Source organism: Equus asinus, chromosome 6, assembly GCF_041296235.1.
Source record: "Equus asinus isolate D_3611 breed Donkey chromosome 6, EquAss-T2T_v2, whole genome shotgun sequence".
NCBI lineage: Eukaryota > Metazoa > Chordata > Mammalia > Perissodactyla > Equidae > Equus > Equus asinus.
In genome coordinates this window covers 70,086,320-70,107,548 of record NC_091795.1, presented here as the reverse complement: position 1 = coordinate 70,107,548, position 21,229 = coordinate 70,086,320, and the positions used below count along the sequence as shown (strand labels likewise).

General features: G+C 33.3%; 1 protein-coding gene across 2 annotated transcripts in view; it reads right to left on the bottom strand.

The window, feature by feature from the left end:
* Positions 1–21,229, bottom strand: part of SOS1 (SOS Ras/Rac guanine nucleotide exchange factor 1) — a 147,078-nt gene that overhangs the window by 61,857 nt on the left and 63,992 nt on the right. For both annotated transcript variants that reach the window (XM_044772279.2, XM_044772280.2), the window contains exons 2-5: positions 11,972–12,097; positions 5,243–5,374; positions 3,160–3,324; positions 1,334–1,543 (exon numbers count right to left, since the gene is read on the bottom strand). In XM_044772279.2, the coding sequence (XP_044628214.1) occupies positions 1,334–1,543; positions 3,160–3,324; positions 5,243–5,374; positions 11,972–12,097 (633 nt within the window). The remainder of the gene's footprint in view (positions 1–1,333; positions 1,544–3,159; positions 3,325–5,242; positions 5,375–11,971; positions 12,098–21,229) is intronic.

Here is a 21,229-nt window from a genome sequence, read left to right as displayed (position 1 = left end):
AACAATAACTTCTCTTTGGCATATCCGAATTGCCAGCATCACTACTCATGCGCTTTGGGGCCATTATTAAGTAAAGTAAGTGTTACTTGAACACAAGCACTGTGATACTGATATAGTCATCTGATAACTGAGAGAGCTACTAAGTGACTAACAGGTGAGTAGTGTATACAGCGTGGATACACAGGACAAAGGGATGATTCACATTCTAGGTGGGAAAGTATAAGATTTCATCATACTACTCAGAACAGAGCACAATTTAAAACTTATGAATTGTTTATTTCTGGAATTTTCCATTTAATATTTTGAGACTACAGTTGACCACAGGTAACTGAAACCACAGAAAGTGAAACCGTGGATAAAGGGTGACTACTGTACACCTATTTTTTTTCTACTTTTTTTTTTTGTGAGGAAGATTGTCGCTAAGCTAACATCTGTGACAGTCTTCCTCTATTTTGTATGTGGGATGCCACTTCAGCATGGCTTCATGAGTGGTGTTCAGGTCCACGCCTGGGATCCAAATCCATGAACCCTGGGCCACTGAAGCAGAGCACAGGAACCTAATCACTATGCCACCGTGCCAGCCCCTACTCCTTTACTTTTTAATGTTGACTCTGCCAAAAACTGAGCCCGGTCTCAGCCTTTGTAGTGAGCACTGCTTCTCTATCAGTCAACCACAGCTGTGTGGCTACAGTTCTAGGAATTACTAGAACGCAACTCCCTAAGACAATCTCAACTGTTCTCACTCAGCATTTCCCCAGTACCCAATCTTACTACTGTAAGATCACTAAGTCCCTCTCTAATTCTCAAGATTAATGGCTCCCTCCTCCGTGCTCCCAAAAATACTGTGTTCATACTTCTATTATGGTAATTACCACATTGAATTGCAATTTAATTTGAAGTTTACATCTCTGTCTTGACTAAACTTGAGGGAAGGAACTGTTTCTTGTTCATCTTTGAATCCCCATTGCCAAGTATGGCGCTTAACAAGATAGGCAGAACTGATGAAGTGTTGGTTAAATGACTCAAATGAGTAAAATTAAACAAAAATATCTTCCACCTAAACAAGAGGCTTTATTCTTTGGAGAACATGGAAGATTCTATGAATTTATTTGCACTTATACAATCAGTCTAGTTTAGATTTTGGCTTTTAATTTCTGATGATTAAGTTATTGAAACTGTTGAAGTGACTGCACTCATAGTCACTATGAATTAAATCCCACAACTTAAAAAAAAATGACAAATTAGCAATCATGAACTATACAAATTCAAATTTGAGTAGCAAGGTAAAATTCACAACACATGCAATGATATACATGTACACAATGATACTTACATTAGCTGAAAACAATTTTGAATTGGAGACAAAGGGCTCTCTAAAAACTTTTATAATTAAATTTAGTTCCCTTATGTATTGTCGAATTTCTGCCATAAATGCTTTTACCAAATCATAATAAGTTTGCTCTCCTGAGGTGGAAGGTTCTTCATCAGTTAAAGATAATATATTTATATCTTCTACATCTTGATGAAACATATCCATCAATACCTACACAGTCAGAGATAGAAACAAAAGTATAATAAAAAAGGAATTTATAGTCAAATTTGAAGTTAAGTACCCTAAGTTGTTCTTTGAATACAGTTCTTAAATGATAAAAAGCAGACACACAACTATCTCTTCTTGGATACATTGCCACCACCCCCTCCACAGCTTCTCTAAAACAGAATTCTACATCTAGTTATCACAAACTGCCTCCTTCAAATTCTCTATCGATACTAGTGTCTATCTATTTGTCTGTCTCTCTTGTTAACCTATTACTTCTAATTTATTCCCAGATCCTATCTTGGATTTCTCTCTGAATTGGTTCCCTCCGTTTCATACCCTTGCCATCACCACCTCATTCAGGGCCTCACCACCTTGTATTTGAATAACTCTTACAGCCTTCTAGTTGGCCTCTTTGCCTACATTTGTTGGAGACTAATCTAAACAACTGTTTTTTTTCCATGAATTCTACTATTATTACTCTTGCTGAAGCTTATCTTTCCCCTTCTGTGAACTTCTACATTATTATCCCTATAACACAAATAATATTTTATCTTGTATTACTTTCTGCTTGTCTCACAAATATAAGTACCCCTTCATCAACTCTGGGGATTGTTTTATACTTCTCTTTCATCTCCTCCCTGTCTGAGCACATAGTACATACTCAAAAATATTTTATCTGATTCATTTAAAAGTATCAAGTATTTTATATTCATTGAAAAATAATTTTAAAAACAAAATACTTATTCACTTAAAAATATCAAAACATTTGAAATCCTTCTTCAGATCGGGTGATTTTTACTCTATATGTTCACATTCTGAAAGAACAAATAAACACTAAAACACAATTAAGTGGATTCAGTAATCAGAAAGAATATTCCAAATCAATAAGAGTATAGGGAGAAAAAACAGAATGAAATGCCTCATCAGAAAATATTTTCTTTTCTGCAAAATCATTTTTATAAAATGAAAATACTGAGACAGTACAGTGTAATAAGAACTTTAGACTCACGCTGATCTAGAGTTCAAGTCTAGGCTTTGAAACTTCTCAGAAAATTCTAGACCAATTTCTTTCTCTCTCTCAACTTCAGTTTCCCTTTTATAAAATGTAAATAAGAACATCTACCTTAGAGGGATTTCATAAGGGCCAAATGAGATAAGTCACATAAATGCTTAACTTTCAATAAATGTTTGCTCTTAAAATTATTATAGTAAAACCATATAAGTAGTATCTAATGAAAGCTAGGTATTGAAATAAAACTCTCAAGAGTTTAGTATTTTTACATTTTCAAAAACTGTTTTCAAGTAAATCCATAACCTTCTAAGTCTTCCAATCCAAATAAAATTTTACAAAATTCACTAAGAGATTATTACTGTTATTAGCTCTACTTGTAGCAACACATAAAAGGAAAACTGCATGACGTGTTTAAACACATTTTAATACTATGTATATAATACTCTTTCTGTAAAGTGATATCCTGAGTACTTGCTATTAGGCTACTGGAAATATATCCTAACACATAATGAACAGTTTTATTCTGTCTGAATAGTAATGTTATTAGCATCCAATAAGTCATAAATAAAAATTTAAGAACAAAACATATAGAAGATCAGTATCTTACCTTATCAGCACACATTGCCACTTTAATATCTTGTTTTGTAATTTCATAATGCCGTATGTTCCGTACATAATTCCCTACCAGCTTTAAAATGTCTGCAGAAATATACTCTAATACTGCTACTATGTAAACAGAAACCTGGTGGTCAATTTTATAACCTAGGACCTCCTAAAAAATTAAAAGAAAAGCATGTTGAAAAATCATATACTATAAATTTGACGCACTGATTAAAAATAGAAAACATATACAATTTAGCTTCACTTTTACTGAGGCCTGTGATTACCAACAGTATTTAATCTTAAGCGGTTCACCAAGAATTGCTATTGGATACATATCACTATTTGAAAATGTAAACTAAGAAAAGGTAAGGCAAAATTACCTATGATCATGTAAAATATTTAAGTAGTATAGACTACTAAATAGATAAGCCCTAACCCAGGAAGGGAAGCTCAAGTTTGGGGGAAGAGGGGAAATGCTCATTGTGTTACCTAATTCAAAATACCTGGAATTAACTATGACAAAAGAGGTTTTTTCCTTTATGCAGAATAAGGGGTAATATATTATTAGTATCTGGGACTATCTACTAGCCTTATACTTTTATCCTTCTTTCCAAAGAAATCTGGACTTCCCAAAATCCTAGTGGCACATTCCTGGTATCTGAGCTGTATCTATGGAAAAAAATTCATGGTATGTCCTATTGAACAATAGCAGTTATTAAAAGCACATTAAATAGTCCTATCATTAGACTTCAAAGAAAGTATGGGCTTTTGTGGGGCTGACCAGTTCCTATAGGAAAACAAATTCTATTTTCTAAACAATCCAATTAAGGGGAAAAAAACCCAACTTTGAAATAAGAAGTTTACTTATAAGTTGGGTAGAGGCTGCATTTACCTTTAAGGATATGTAAAAACTATTAAATGTTTATAGTGATAAGGATGTATCAATAAATTGAAATGATATACACAATTAGATCATAAAACTCAAAATTTAGGGTCATTAATACAGCATGCCCATACCTCAATTTGTTAATTCTCTTAGAATATACTTCAATGTATGACTAGTAAAAATCATGAGAAGACAAATTATAAAGAAGTATACAATTACTAATAGTTTAGTAATTTCTATAACTTGCACTTATTTCCTCAGACCAGTTAGTAAGACATAGGTAGATATTTCTATTCAAACAACTCAAGTACAACATAACCTTTCCACAGTCTTACATCACCCAAGTGTTTAGCCTTAAATCTTGGAAAAGAACAAACAGATCTGGATTTCCTAAAAGTATCATGTAGAGCCCTGTGAACCTGGACTAAAAGGTAACTAAATCACCTTCTGCCTCAGTTACCTTATCTACAAACTGAGGATGATAACTTTGTTGGGTAATAAAACTTAGAGGTAATATATGCAAGCATTGGCAATTTGCTTCTATTACAGTACGTATAAAATCACTGATATCAAAACTATTAAGGTTTTAATTATAATACCTATATTTTTGATGGGAGAGTTAAATCAATAGTTCATTCATTATATTAAATAAAATAGAAAGCATTAGCAGAGGTTCTAGCAATTATTCTTTCTATTAGCTCTGGAGAAATTTTCAACTGACTACTCATTTAAATGACAAGTAGGACTGGATGGTTTTAGGTGAGCTTTAGTGAATTTTTTTCAAAGACTACAAAGAGACCTATGGCAGTCTCACAGAGGTCTCTACACACCTGATGATGTAAAGGATTAAAATCTCAAGGATTTATGGGGGCAACTGGGTCTAACAAACAAGAAAGGAGTTTTATAAACTCTCTTTGAGTTTCCAGTAAGATGAACAAAATCCACAATTATAACTTTCTTAGTTCTTTCAATTTGCTTGATTATTACTGTTGATATGAAATTACTTTAAATCATGTTGCCCAACTCATACTTTCATATTATCATACCATCCCTCCCTATGACATGAATTCCTGGAAAAATTAAAATGAGAGAATTTTAATCTTCAGTTGTTTCTGTCGTCCATAAAATATATCCTTAGTGTTTGCAAATCATGGGTTTTATTTTGCTTTTAAAAGGCAAGACGGCAGTATTCCAGCTTTACCTTTAATAAAGGATGAATTTTTTCTACTGGGAGAGATAAAGGGTTTCTTCGCTTCCTCTTTTCAATAGCTGACTGGGCATCAGCTATTGCCCACTTATCAATCGGATGAGGGAAACTTTTTTGAACACGTTCCTTGGAAAATAGGAAAATAACAACTAAGCAACAAATATATTAAATAGTGTTCTTCACTTACAATTTACTTTTAAATCAAAGAATACCGAAATCAGGCTTTTCATATATGGTATAATTTATACTACAAACACAGTTAAGAGAAAACTAACTGTCAGTGTATTAGTTTCTTAATTAGGCAATTAAGAGACTAAACATTCCTTGTATTATCTAGGGGGAAAACCATTTTGAATTTCAACCTCACTGTGATAAAGTTAATGGCAAGAATGAATAGATGCTATTTTAAACATTACTTATATAAAATTTCAGGAAACAAGACCTAAGCTTAAGAAGCCAATATCTAAATCCACTTCTCATTCATTTATCCTTACTTTCAATACCAATTACAAGCTCAAGTAGCATTTTGCACTTGAAACCCCTAAAAATTTTTTTCTTTATCTATCACACAAAGGTACTTGACTTCAAAACTGTTTAAAAATCATGGAAATCAACAATTGGTAACAACAATTTTAATACACTGTAGCTCATCATTAGAGCTTGAATCTTCCATAGGTAATTAATTTTTAACAAAATACTTTAATTTCCAGTACTTATTCAGTTAGAATTTCTATTGAAAGGGAAAGAATTCATGTTAATGCAAAAGCTGAATTTCCCTACTTTAATAAACTAATGTAATTCATCTATCCTCTCAAGTTTTTAAAATGCACTTTCAGGATACCATAATTAAAACCAGTAGAGGTCGCTATTACATAATTTTAACACACGTTATTTTAAATTGCTCGGTATTTAACCAGTATTATATAAAAATTACTAGATAAAATTAAACATCACTCATGATTATAAATCAAAATAAAAAGTTTTGTCAGTTGCTATTAAAACGGAAAATACAAAAGAGACAGCCATGTGATACTCTAGGCGGAAAAGGAACACGCTGATTCCAGGACATGTTAAGAACAGATTTATAAATTGAGAATAACCCATTCAGGTTTAATAAGTTTTCTCCTTATCTATGTTCAAGGCTAAATCAGTTGCCAAATATAAGAACTGATCATTTTAATTCTAATTAATAGAATTAGAGGTGTGTTGAAAGAAATTATTATAGTTGAAAATAGAGTTTACAAACTTTTTCAACTTGAGAAAGTTATTTGCCAGGAGACTATACCCTCATATAATAAAGGCAATACAAAAGTCCAAAATACTGGGGGAGTTTGGCAGGTGAAAAAAAAGAGGACAAGAAACAAGGAAGAAAAGGGTGAAAGGAACATCCAAAACAAAAATTTGTTTCCTTTTTCCAAATCAATACTATAGACTTGCTAATCCAAAATGACAAGTTTGGATGAGATTTAAGACTAACTTTACCATGGTTCCCAATTCAAATTTTCCCACTGATGGATTTATAACCCGTGATTAACCAAATGGGTATAACCATGGCACAAATCCTATAATGGTATGGCCCTGTGGCTTGCTAATTTTTTTTTTTTTACCTCAACTCATAGTAAATAATTAACTCTTAGTACACTTTACATTATATCCTTACACATCACAAACATACTAAACTGGAACAAAGTTTCATAAAACAAAATCTCTTGTTATATGTAATACACTGATATTTTTTATTCATTTAAAAACATGTTAGTTGGGCAATGCACTAAAGTGATTTTATGACTTAACTAATGGGTAATGACCTAGAGTCTAAAAAGCACAGGTGAATAGTGGTGATAGAAAAGTAGAGGGCCGGCCCTGTGGCTGAACGGTTAAGTTTGCACGCTCCGCTTCAGCGACCCAGGGTTTCACTGGTTCGGATCCTGGAGCGGACATGGCACTGCTCATCAAGCCATGCTGAGGCAGTGTCCCAGACAGCACAACCAGAAGGACCTGAAACTAGAATATACAACTATGTGCTGGGGAGCTTTGGGGAGAAGAAGAAGAAAGAAAAGAAGATTGGCAACAGAAGTTTGCTTAGGTGTCAATCTTTAGAGCAAAATTAAAAGATTAATAATTTCATTGGTTTGAAATGAGAAATTCCACCTTGATTAATATCTAGTGGCTTTGGGAAAAATAAAAGATATAGAGCTAGGTTTGAGATTCAGCTTTGTCTCTTATTAGCAGAACCCTGTCTTTTCCTTTACATAATAAAGGGTTCTAAATAGATAATCTTTAAGATCAATTCCAATACAAATATTCTAGGACCCATGAAAATTCCTACACATGTAGTTGAGTGCAAATCTTCAGATCCAAAGGTACTTTTGAAGTCCTATTAATAGTACTAAAGGCTTAGAATGTGTGGGAGAATTTTTGTTTGTTTGTTTAGAAAGGGAGAAAACATGGAGAAATTACTTGGGAAATCTAAATGTTAATAGAAAACTCAGAAATTACAAGGATTCTTTAGGATGTGAAGGAAAAGAAAAAAAGTTAAAGAAAAAAATGAATGGAAAAGGAAAGCAAACTTTTTAAATTTTAGGATAGGGTTCATGGAAAATAAAACGTCTAAGATAAAGGAGTCTGAGTAAAGCCTGAGACAGATGAGAAGAAAAATTTATCAGCGTCCTAAAAAATGAAAGTTGGTTAAATACAGGACACAAAGGCCAGAAAGGGAAACAGGAAAGACATTACAAATGGAAATCAGTCTAGGTAACCAAACAGAAATAAAGAACAAATATAATTATAAAAGGACAATATCTAAGAAATTAAATAAAGAATATACTTTACCAGGGACATATCACAGAAAAAAATACTACTAGGTTTTGCTTCTATTTTATAAAAAAATATTAAATATAGAAAATGAGGAGATGCAGAACAAACTAGATTGAAACAATTTTTATACACTATCTTTTAAAACTATTTTGAAAAGACAGGGCCAAATAATACATACCCCTCCTCTGCATTTCTAGAGCATTAATATATACTTCCTTATTTCACCTGAACACTGCCTGACAGATAGTAGATACTCAAATATTGGTGGCATAGATTAGTGAATACTGGTTACATCAATAAAACAAAATCCCATTCATTTGGACTATGACAGTTCACAATTTGTGATGATCTGTAGTACAATTTATTAAAACTTTTTCATTAGCATAAGCAAGATCTAGTATGTAATCCATCAGTTTACAAGCACTTTTGAAGTATCTAATTTTCCTAAAACCATAGAGCAACTAAAAATCACTTTCAGTTTTTCATTAAAACAAATCCCCTAAGGGCCAAATATTAAGCAAGAATTGACACTTACTTTGAATTATGCTTATACTATATAGTAATCAAAATGTATTCTTTAGAAAGATTAAAAATTCATATATTACACTAATTCAGACTGATCTATTTTTGAAGTACATTTTCTTATATGGTCCTCAAAATTTTTTGTTAATTTTGATGAATTATCTCTTACCTCAAAATTTATTCTGAAGGGCTTGCTAAACTCATGGCTCTTATTATTGTAAAAGAAAGTTCCATATAGGTATTAAAAATGTATTAAAGAAATAAAGAATCCTAATGAATGAAGAAAATGGAAAAATATTTCCTGATAAAAGAGTCTAAGGCACCATTATATTCATCAATTCATTCATAAATATCTCTGTATCTCTATATTCTTATCTAAATATCCTTCCAGGACTGGTATAGCAAGAAAGCTGTTCGACTATTGTTTGGAAAAGACCCAGGTTTCCATCTTTTTAATTTCTTCTACCATTCTGAGGGTTAATTGTCTATTACATAAAATAAGGAGAGTAGTAACTAATCAATAGCGTTGTTGTAAGGTATATTGTAGTAGGTTGTTGTAATGTATATAACTACTTTGAAACTACAAAGCCTATTACACAACTGATTGTTATTTCTATTACTCTCATATATTCTCTTCCAAAAAGTCCATTCATAACCCCAAAGCCAGCTCCCTGAAATATCCTATGGCTACATCTATTTTAAGCGCTCAGGTTAAGCACTTAAAAATAACAAAACAAGGCATAAGGTAAAATATCTTTGATACTTTAGAAGTGAGTATTAAAAAGCTATGAAATATCCTTTATTATTTAGAGTCTTGAGTACCTACATATTGAATACATTTGTGCAGGTGGAAGACTGAAAGACTCAGTAATTTTTGAGAATTCATGGAGATCTCCTTCAATAGTGGAAAATTATATATTAGTTTCCATATTAATTAAAAAGAGGAAATTAGATACACATAGGTATAGTAAAATGTATCCGGAAAGAGCTGAATTTGAGTTTGCAATGTTATCAAACTAGAAAATTCCTGGAATGTACCAACATCAGAACGACAAGCAAGACAAGATCTGTAACTCTTTCTAATATACTAGGCATAGGGTTGGATGCTGCAGTTTATAAACACTGTGGGAGAACCTAACTAGGATCCAAAAGAGCAACTGGAACTGTTTATGAGGAGAGTCAGGCAACCAGTTCTATTCAAGATCGACTCGGAAGCCCAATGTAATAAGTGCCTAAAGGAAATTATGAATAAAAGATATTTGACTTTATAATTCAATGGGAATACAGGATAAAAATTACTTTAAAAAATTACTTACTTTGAATTACTTAAGAAATCAGAGAGAATTACTATTCCATAGTACACAATGTTTTCTACATCCACAACTTCTGTAATTCAATGTTCCTTAATATTTCTTTGCCTCAACTGAAATCTGAATCTCCCCTGAAGATTTCTAGAGCAGGAACTGCTCTTGTCCCAAAACCCATAAGATGGTGGATTTAGCATCTTTTCCACTCTCTAAGCTGCTTCTGGAACATCACTCTTCCACTGTCTATATAAAGTCCTCCCATCATCCTATGTGACTTTATTGTCTACATTAAAGAGACATAAAATACCCTGGTCTCTTAATTCCTTGAACATCCCATCTTAGGGACCTTCACCTCTAGTCCGGCCACCACCACACACACGGGCACATCCTGCTTTGTAAATATGTTACCAAAAAAATCTTAAATTCCAACAGCTCTGTCCCTGATCCCAATCTATTCTTCTATTTCTCTCACTCAGATAGTCTAGTGTTATCAGTTCTCTGATCTTATTGGGAAATCTAATACGCTATTCCTTCCACGTTTTTCCAATCTACCTGCCCTCTCCTATGTGGCAGGATAGTTTAGTGGAATGTATACCCCAAAAGCTTAAACTTTCTGCGTTAGTGTCTTGGCTTCACTACTTATTAGCTATGACCTCGGGCAACTTATTTAACCTCTGTGTGCTTCAGTTTCCACATTTATTCATTCAACATACATTCCTGAATGCCTTCTCAGTGCCAGACATTGTTCTAGGTGCCGGGGATTCGGCAGTTAACAAGAAAAAGGTCCCTGGAGCTTACATTCTAGTAAGGGAAAAAACAGCACCATCTTCACGAGATTATTAAAAACTTTAAATGAAATATAAAACATGGAAGTGTTTAGACCAGTGCACGAAACTACTGCAAGCACTCAAATATCAGCAATTACTACATTTCACTTTTTTCCTTATCCATTTAGAGTCTCTGATGCTCTCTTTTCAGCAGTTTCTCATTGGATATGTCTATATAAGTATCCCTCAGCCCTCAGGGGAACAGAGCAGGGCCTGGGGTTGATACAGATACCTCCTCCCCAGTCACTGTGTGCTATAAAATCATTATTACATTCTATGTGTGCTGTGTCCTGAACAAGGTTGTAAAGCATTGCTTTACCAATTTCCACGACTCCCTTCCCCTACTGTTCTGCCACTGTACACCCAAGGTGAAATACCATTCAACCGAACTATTTTTTGTGTGCCCATATTTTGAGTACTGCAAAAGAAATGTCACAAAAACCCAAAGATTAGTACCATTATACACTCGAGGTCATTAAAGTCAAATGTTGCTTCATCATTACAAGAAAACTTTTATATTTCCAGCTCTATCTCCCATTTTCTAGGGTTGGTACTTCAAACCTTCTTTCTTCTCCTCTCAAACTTCTGACTCCTTCAGAACTCAATTTAGATGCCTCTTCTAAGAAGCTAACCCTAAGCCCCAAAGCCTACATTATTAGCTTGCCCCTTTTATGGTTTCCCACATACCCTTTGCTCACAGTACATCACATTATGTTATTGCCCATATACATATCTGTATCTCCACTAAACTATAAGCCCTAAAAAGACAAGGGCCATGTCATCTTTTAAGAGATCACAGAAATTCCTTCCTAGATTTTTAGACATTTCCCTCCCTTCCAATTGATGAAAAGGGGTTCATTTACTATCTAAAATGCATGTAACAACTTAAGATCAAAAGATTAACTGAAATGCTTTTGAAACAATAGCTGGCTTTAAAAAACAAAAGAAACACTTGAACATATTCCACTCTTAAAGACATGAGTATATATATCATTCTAACATCAAGTAGTTCAAAACAAAAGTTCATTTTATATTGAAAGCAAAACATGGAAGAGTGTGACAGCTAAAACATAGACAAACTACTATCATATACCCAATAGACAGTTAAAATAAAGCCAGTCTTCATTTTTTTAATACCATATATATATTTCGTGAAACCAAAAAGCAAACTCTTTCCCCCTTCACTAATATCAGAATAAACACACGGATTAGATATATATAAAGTAAATACAAGGCAAAATTTATCATACCTCTACATCTGAAGCACTTCGAGGCTGAGCTTGGCATAGCATATTTAATAACTGCAAAATTAATTCCTCAACATACTGAAGAGCATCATCACTAGACTCAAGAGTAGGATGAACTTGCCCCTGGACCTATAAACAAAAAGCAAAGTAATTAAAATGTGGGTTTGTTTCATCTAATTATACAAATAAAACAACTAATTTTTTTTTGCCTGAGGAAGATTCACCTTGAGCTAACATCCATGCCAATCTTCCTCTATTTTCTAGTATGTTAGCCACCAGCACAGCATGGCCACTAACAGAGCATAGTAGGTCCATGGCTGGGAACTGAACCTGGGCTACCAAAGCAGAGCACACTGAGCTTAACCACTAGGCCACCAGGGCTGGCCCTAGATAATTTTTCTTTTTACGTGGGTTTATACTCAGAAACATGGTCTGGCTTGCAAATACAGACTTGAATGTTATGATCCAGAAATCAGGAGTTCTCAACCTTTTCCCCAACCACATGCAACATACATACATGCTTACTAACATGCTCCTGGAGATTCAGATACCTAACTACCTAATTTCAATATTTTTTTTTCCTTAATCCATCGTTACCCTGAGGTGTAGGAATGCAGAGAGGGAGGAGGAGGATGAGCTGGGGATACAAATGTAGTTTATATGGTTTATCCTGAGAACTAGTGGTAGACTGAACATTTTATTCAACTTATTGCTTGGGCAAAATTGACCTTCTATGGGTATCTGTCCCTTGTTTAACTCCATCTTTCCTACTAAATGATAAAATCCAGGAGGGATATGTCTTATCGCACCAATCTAACTCCAGCATCTAGCACTGTGCAGGGCAGATAATACAACCTTGATAAATGTTTGTTAAACACAAAGTCACCCTGTATCAAAGGACACAAGAATGGGCACTTTGACAATTTGTGACTGTCTATGCTTTCGGAAGATAACTTGATGGTCAGTCTTTCATAAATGCCTGATAATCTTTACCTTCGTTTTCCTCAATAATTTCTTTGGAGGCACCTCAGGCCACTCGTCTCTGTAAAACTTAAATTCTAATAACCAGCATAATAGTCTTTACTTGCATCCCATTGTCACTCACCATGGGTCAAAACTGTTCCCTACTTAAAAAAATAGCGGAAAAATCAGTTCCAGATATCACATGTTTCAAAACATGCTCAACTCTCCAAAGGCTGGTAGAGCATTCATTGTATGAAAGTGCACGGTACTAACTGGCCAAGAGCATTTAGTATGGTCTGTCCTACTGCACCTCATTAGCTGAGAGGGTATGACAGCCTTAGAGCATGGGCAAATTTTTATAAACAGCGTACTATATAATGAATTTTTAAAATATATGTTAAAAGTATATAGATATGTATATATATGTACAAAAGTATTCATAATACTTACAGAAAAATATTTTAGAGGCAAATAACATTATGACAATTCAGAACTTGTGAGGAGATGTGACGAAGTATGAAGTTTAAAACAACTTATTATTTTACAGGTGAAGAAACTGAGCCTCAAAAGGCTTTTAAGTCATTTCCCCAAGCACTTTTGGTCATATTTGGTATAGCAATTACCCACCTGATTGTAACTGATCTCTTTACAAATCTCTTTACTCTATTAGATGACTGAATGGGTGTGCAGCTAAAATTATGGAAAGAGTTTGGACTGGAATCCAGAATTCGTGCTTCTCAGTTCAGTGCTTTCTTTTCACCATGTTATCACACTTCAAAATGTGTTGGTACCAAACTTTGTAAACTCACTCCTCTTCAACACTTAGCATGATTAAACTACCTTTTTCTAAAAAAAACCTGGAACTTGACAAAAGTTTTGTTTTTATACATTGAACTGCATGCCCCATTGGCTTAAACTGTCTTCTCAGATACCGTTTACCTTCATGGCTAACTTACCTTCATTTAGCAGTGAATCCTACCACCACATGGTGGGCTTTTGGTGGGGGAGCTCTCAGTCAAGTTCTTTTAAGTTTTAAACTCTTTTCTTAATATCAGTGACACAATCTATTCTACTTCTCTCATTTCTTTGTTCTTTTCCATTTTCTTGTAGATTTCCATATCTTCCTCCACTCCTCACATGTGGGTTCTGTCCTTGTCTGTCTGCTCCCTTCTACTGTTCTTTCTCTCAAGTAATCTCATTTCCTTCCACATTTTGCACTATCACCTGCATGGATGACGCCAAATCTATCTCTAGTCCTGACTTTTTTCCTGAGTTTTAGACTTATACTTCAAATTACTTGCTAGATATCTCCACATATCATACCAAAATCTCAAATTATTATAAAAAGTTGAACAAGAAAAACTATATCTCACACATAGAACTGTATCTCACAAATGAATAAATAAATACATAAATACTTATTTTAGAAAAACACAGTATAGACAGGCCCTGGTTCCACTAAGATGTAGTCCTGGAAAATGTTGCTATAATTGGGGGTTATATTCCTGTCTAAGGGTCCAGTATCACATAAACTATAGCTACAGATTTAAAAACAACAGAATTTTAGAATTAAAAAGGCCTTTAGAAGTCATTTAACTCAGTCCCTCTATTTAGCTGATGAGAAAAAGGAGATACTCACTATCTTGTAGTTAACTAGTAATGCTGTAAGTACTGAACCTGGGCCTCCTAGAATCTAGGCCAAACTCTTTCCACTAAATCCTTGACTGTCAAACCTGGAAGAATCTGGGAAGTGTCCTGGTAGTCCCATCAGTATAAGCAGTACAATTCCCATGGACTGTACTATTTATGTAGTGGGCTTCTACAAAAAACTTGGTTTGAAGCATGTTGTCATACTTTAATAAACATCGGCATGTCATAAATGCTAATACAGTACTATAAATCTTTATTATGTAAAAGGCAAATCTGTAATCATTGATTACACAAAGGAATCCCAATCTATTACATAAAATTATAAATATACTAAAAATAAGACATAAGGCTAAAATGCTAGAGATAATAAAAATTAAAATGAAAGTAATCAACAATAATTCCAATTAACTTTTAAAAGCATTAAAGCCCTTTGAGGAAGTGGGTTAGGTACCCCAAACACATTTTAGAAAGTGTTCAGGAAAGTGTAAATTGATTAGCTTAAAAAGAAACAACAAAACCAATGTTCTTTGTTTTTCAAAGAAACCCATGGAAACAACATAATTCTTCACTAATATAGCATCTCCAGCTGCTCTTCAATTTACACTTTATGCTGAAGCAACTCAAACTATTTCCAGTTTGCTCAAACATTGCAGGCAGTTTCACTCACAAGTGGTCTTCATGCCTATTATTCATTCTCTTACCCTTTCATCTACCTATTTGACTTTCAAACCCCAGATCTCACCTCATTTGGGAAGACTTCTTTGTTTCTTTCTAAGGCAGAATTAATCTTGTTCATTTAACTGATTTATTAACTCTATTAAACACCAGACCCTGTTAGGTGCTGGATATGCAGAGATGAATCAAAAATAGTTCCTGCTCCTATGGGCCTTATATTCTGCTCTGCGTTAATCCTTGTACTAGGTACCACACTTTTGTTATCAGGTTTGTTATACTGAATTATAATTACATGTTTCCTTGTCTATTTCCTCTATTGGACAGTGATGCTCCAATTGGGCAGGGCCTTGTTTATCTATTCACAGAATCATTTTCTCTTTACTTTTCACTCCAAACCCCTGACATTCAGGGAATACTCAAAGCCTCTGTGTTGTAGGGGTAAGAAGGATAAAATACTTCTTTCTTGGAATTAGGATTGAAAAAGGGTGGTGGTAAGGCTAGAGAGTCTGGTTGCACTCAGGAGATAAACCCTTAGAGCAGAAATCATTCAACATACAAAAGCAGTTAGATCTAAAATAGAAGTTTATTATATGGAATCAAATGAACTGTATATAAACACAGTGGTGAAATCTCTGGTTGAAAACAGACAAACAAGCTTGATACTGCTCGTAATTGAGGCACACAGAATTCAAATGCTGATTAAGTTTGACACCTTGTATGATACACAAAATTTGAGAAATTCAAATTCAGTTTTACTTATTAATGGTTACTAATAGCCAAGTAAAATCTATTAGCTAAATAAATCATACATAGATTTAGGCTTAAATAGAAAATAATGCATGATGCCAACTGTTGTAAGTTTCTGGACATTCAGTTTTATCATATCTTAAATCTGTCAAATTAGGATCACAAGGTTGATTCACATAAGAGACCAAGAAGTTATTTTCTTTCTTAAAAACAAAAACAATACTTCAAAACCTCTGACTGAAAAATATGGGGAATGGTAAATGTTTAAAGACAAGCAGAGCACTAATTCCTGAAATACACCGACTGTGCTCTTTATTCTTTCAAGGAAGATGCTATTAAGAGATTTCTTTAATGAGCAGACAGAGTAGTATCACATTTCCCATATAGAGAGAATAAAAACACTTCTCTTCTACGAGATAGTGTTACAGCTAAAGTATACCATTCCATCTAAATGGTAGTCAAAGATACTTAATAGATGAAATGATCCAAATTACTCAAGACTGTACAGAATAGGTTATTCTGCCAAATCTTACAACAGCCTTCAGAAGCAATCTACAGCTGACACCTACTGTGTGTGTGTGTGTGTGTGTAGGAGCAATTGGGTTTAAACTAGATGTGGGTTTTCCCTTATATGCAGTTTTTAAAAACATTATATTTTATACTGACATTTACTGACACAGAAACCTTCATATACTTCTTTAAATGTAATTACGTAATTTAAGTAAAGTAAATGCAAAACTTCACTAAAAATTAATGATAGCTATGAATAAGAATTTTATATGCTCATGACAGTACTTCTTTTAAGGTATAATCATCATATTTAATCAAAGATGCCACCCATTGAATTTTAAACCTTCCTTAAAGATTGCCTGCTTCTATCTTGACAGTTCATTTTATCTCTAGTAATTTCTAACAGATTCAGAAGCAACGTTGTTGGCTATTATTACCAGATTTTGTGGAATCTGAAAAAGCAAAGGGATTAGGTCTCTATCAATTCCTAGTTGTTTGATACTTGAGTCCTCTAAGTGTATTCAGGATCCTCTTGGGTAAACTGCCAGAAAACACTATGTTGAATTCTGATGAATCTTTAATAGCCTTTTCTAGCTAATGGCTCTCTGAAGAATTGGAAAGGCTTCTAGATTGTATTTTATCACATCTTGAGCCCAGATCAACTATTTTTATTTATAAATGTAACAGGAAAATTTGAAATAAAGCTAGTATTCTCAAACCTTACCATGTAAATAATAAAGATTTAGATTGTCAAATCTCGTTCTCAGTGTTACAACAATCGTTTAATCAATGTTTGATGTTTTAGGTGCTCATTTCCCCTCATTGTGAAATTTATCCAAAAATCAAAGCAAAACTCCTTTGTAAAAAAATTAAGAGACAAAAGTAAAACAAATCAGATAACTTAAATATTTTCCATAAATAAAATTGACTAAAAATATTTTCTCATTTCTTGGGGCCTGTTAATTAGCCTTTAGGCTCATGTATGTAACAATCTTTTTTTTTCCTGAGCTCCTCTTATTTGCTGGGAACTCAAAGACAAATGAGGACACGGCATCTGCTCTCAAAGAATTTAGCTTACAGAGGAGCTAGACATGTAAACAACTGACTTAACACAGTATGATGAGGCTAAAATGGCACTATGTTTAAGGTACAGTGATGACAAAAAAAAACAGTGACCCTTGTTGATGATGTGTGATGAGTATCAGAAGTCTTCACAAGTAAAACAAATTTGAACAGGGACATAAAGGATGAACAGGTGTGATAGGCAGCAGAGCTTTTACTAAAACAGCTGCTAGCATACAAAAAGGCATAGAGGCCAAGACCAAATGATGTGTTGGGGAAACTATAAAAGTTGGACTAAAGAGTACATGTGGGGAAAGTAGGAAAGAATAGGCTTGTATGTCAGGCTAAGAAGTTCGAAAGTAATCAGGAAAGCAGAAAATAATTGAAAGGTTTTAAACATGACACTGACATAATTAGATCTGTTTGGTCAAGAAAGGTTAAAATTAAGATGAGGTTAAAGGAAGCAAAGGAAGGATGCTGCAGGCTCTGTAAAAAGAAACGTGGAAGGCCTGAACCAAGGCAGAAACATGGGAGGTGAAAAAGAAGGGAGGAGGTAGGTTTGGAGAACCATTTTTTGGGTCAGTGGGGGTAGCAATGAGAACCACCAAATTAACCAGGACAGGAAATAGTAGAAGAGCATAATATTTTGCAGGAAAGATAATAAATTCAAGTTTAACACTTTAGTTTAAGTTTCTTGTACTATACTTAGGGAAACAAAGCTGAAATTGTTTTTCATCAAGCGGTTTTTAAATTTTTATTGTATTTTATTTTTTTGGTTCTTGAAAATTATTTGCCCTAGTAGTGTTTCAAATATTCAAGTCACACAAACAACCTAACTATTGGGTGTTTATGGTAGAGATAAACTTACTTATTAACCTATTAGCTGACATAACCACCAGAGGTAGAAAGGGCTTATTTAATAACATTTGCAAATAACTGAGTGCCAATTTTCAAGATTTTTTTTCTTTTTTACTAATGCTAAAAGATCACTGGTTACAATAAATTGTTTGAAATAGATAAAAATTATTTTAAGACCAAATTAATATTTGGTCATGTGAGCCAAATATTAACAAATTAAAAATCTGAGAACTTATGCATATTGTAGAAACAGATTTGGACTACTACATATGGCCAAAAAAACCCTAAAAGTGTATGTATAAAAATAGTAAAGATAAATTAAATTTTTTTAAATAAGAGCAATGAAAAAATGATACAGCTAACATAAAGCAAAACAACTTTCTAGGAAACATAGTTACTAAATTCTACTTCATACTATGTGAAGAAGTTTTCAATTATTGCAGGAGATATTCATGCATAGTAAATTTAGAAACATACACACATTTAACTCTTTATTCAAAACTAATTTGTAAATGACAATATAAGCCTGGAATATCTTATTACATCAGAAAGCAAGGAAGCTCTCAAAGATGAATGGGTCATAACAAAAAACCACAGGAACATCACGAAAGGGCTTCTCATTGGCAAAAAATAGGCTAATTCAAAATCTAAATCACGTGTGACACTGAAATACACTGAATTTATAAAAACCAATGAGGTCAAAATGATGTTTTTTAAAAAACTTATTGAATAGCACTGGAAATAACTGGGGCACCAATTCTTTATCCTGAAAGAATTAATATACATCCTTCTTTTCCTGTCTAAACTATACTCCGGGAAATCAAATAGCCCTAGCTGATGAGGAATTCTTCCTTATAGAAGGATTCCAGGTAACAAATGTAGAAGAAATGCAGAGTTAGAAAACCACTCATTGCTACCTGAATGACAAAAATTCAGACATTAATCACCAATAGATGAAACCATTATATGAAGAGTTATATATATGAAACTATTAAGTTACTCCCTTCCCCATGACCTCAGTCTCTAGCCATGAGAAAAATAATGGACAAACCCAAATTAAGGAGGAGTCTGCAAAAAACCTGACCAGTGCTTCTCAAGGTCATCAAGGACAAGGTAAGTCTGAGAAACCGTCACAGACCAGAGGAGGCTAGGGAGACAAGACGACTAAATGTAATGTGGTATCCCTGGTGAGATCCTGAAGCAGTGAAAAGGACACTGGGGGAAAACTGATGAAAAGTGTAAAAGGTGTCAAGCTCAGTATATAATAATATAATAATGTACTAATGTTGATTTCTTAGTTGTGACAAATGTACCACGGTGACATATGGTGTTAATAAGGGGAAACTAGGTAAGAAGTATAAAGAAATTCTCTGTATTGTCTTTGAAATTTTTTTGTAAATATAAAACTATTCCAAAGTAAACAGTTTATTTTTTAAACAGTTTATTATTTAAAACAGTTATTGTTTTAATGTGCGCTGCAGCTGAAGTAGTACTAGAAGAAAACTTAAAGCCTTAAACATTTATATTAGAAGAAAAGAAAGCACAAAAATTAACAGGTTAAGCACCCAAATCAAGAAACTGGAGCGGGTGAGGGGACAATAAAACAGCATTCCCTAAAAGAAAGAAAGAACAGGAATAATTAATAAATGAAAAACAAAGTTGATATTTTGAAAACAGTAATAAGTAAGTAAGAAAACAGCCAGGAGACTGATGAAGAAAAAAAGAAAATGCACAAATACTATTATATACAAAAAAGAGCCCATAACTACAGATATGGCAGAGTTTAAAAAGAGAAAAGAAAATTATAAAAAGTTTCAAGGCAAAACTTAGGTTAAATGAACAAATTCCTAAAAAATGTAAATTACTAAAACTGTCTCAAAAGAAAATAAAATATTCCTAGTGGTTCTCTAATCATTAAAGAAACTGCATCAAAAGTTCAAAATCTTCTCATGAAAAAGGTAATTTTATCTTCCTAGGAACAGACAATTCCAGCCTTTTATAATGCGGCATGTATAACTTTGATACTAAATCAGACCAAGACTGTAACAGGAAAGAAAAATTACTCATGGACATAGATGCAAAACAACCATAAACAAAACTAGTAAACCAAATTTAGAAATGTGTAAAAAGGATTATACACCACAATCAAGTTGAGTTTATTTCAGGAACTAAAGTTGGTTCAACATAAGAACATCTATTATTGTAATTCATCACATTACCAGATTAAAGGAGAAAAATCATCACAACAGATGCTGAAAAGTTAACAATTCATGATTCCCAACAAAGATACAAACAAAAACTCACAGTGTAGGTATAGAAGGAAATTTCCTAAACCTGACAAAGGATATAAACAAAAAGCCTACAGTAAACATACTGTAAATACTAAAAGAACTACCTTTAAAACTAGGGACAAGGATGCCTACAGCGTCTATTCAACATTTTAGTGGAGGTCAAAGTCAACAAGACAAGAAAGGATTGGAAAGAAGAAATAAAACTGTTATTATTTGGAGGTATTATAACTACCATCAGTGAAAACCCAAAAGAATATGCAGAAAAATTATTGGAATTAATAAGTAAGCTAATAAAATTGTTGAAATAATCTATAAAAGATAGTTACAAGATAAGCAACAAACAGAAAATACAATTTTTTAAAAAACAGCCTTTAAAATAACACAGATTTAGGATGCCTAGTAAAATAATCTTACAAAATAGGTACAAAACCTTTATGGGGAAAAATTTTTAAACTTTAATAAATGATATTTAAAAGACTTGAATGAAGTACCTTATTATCATAAA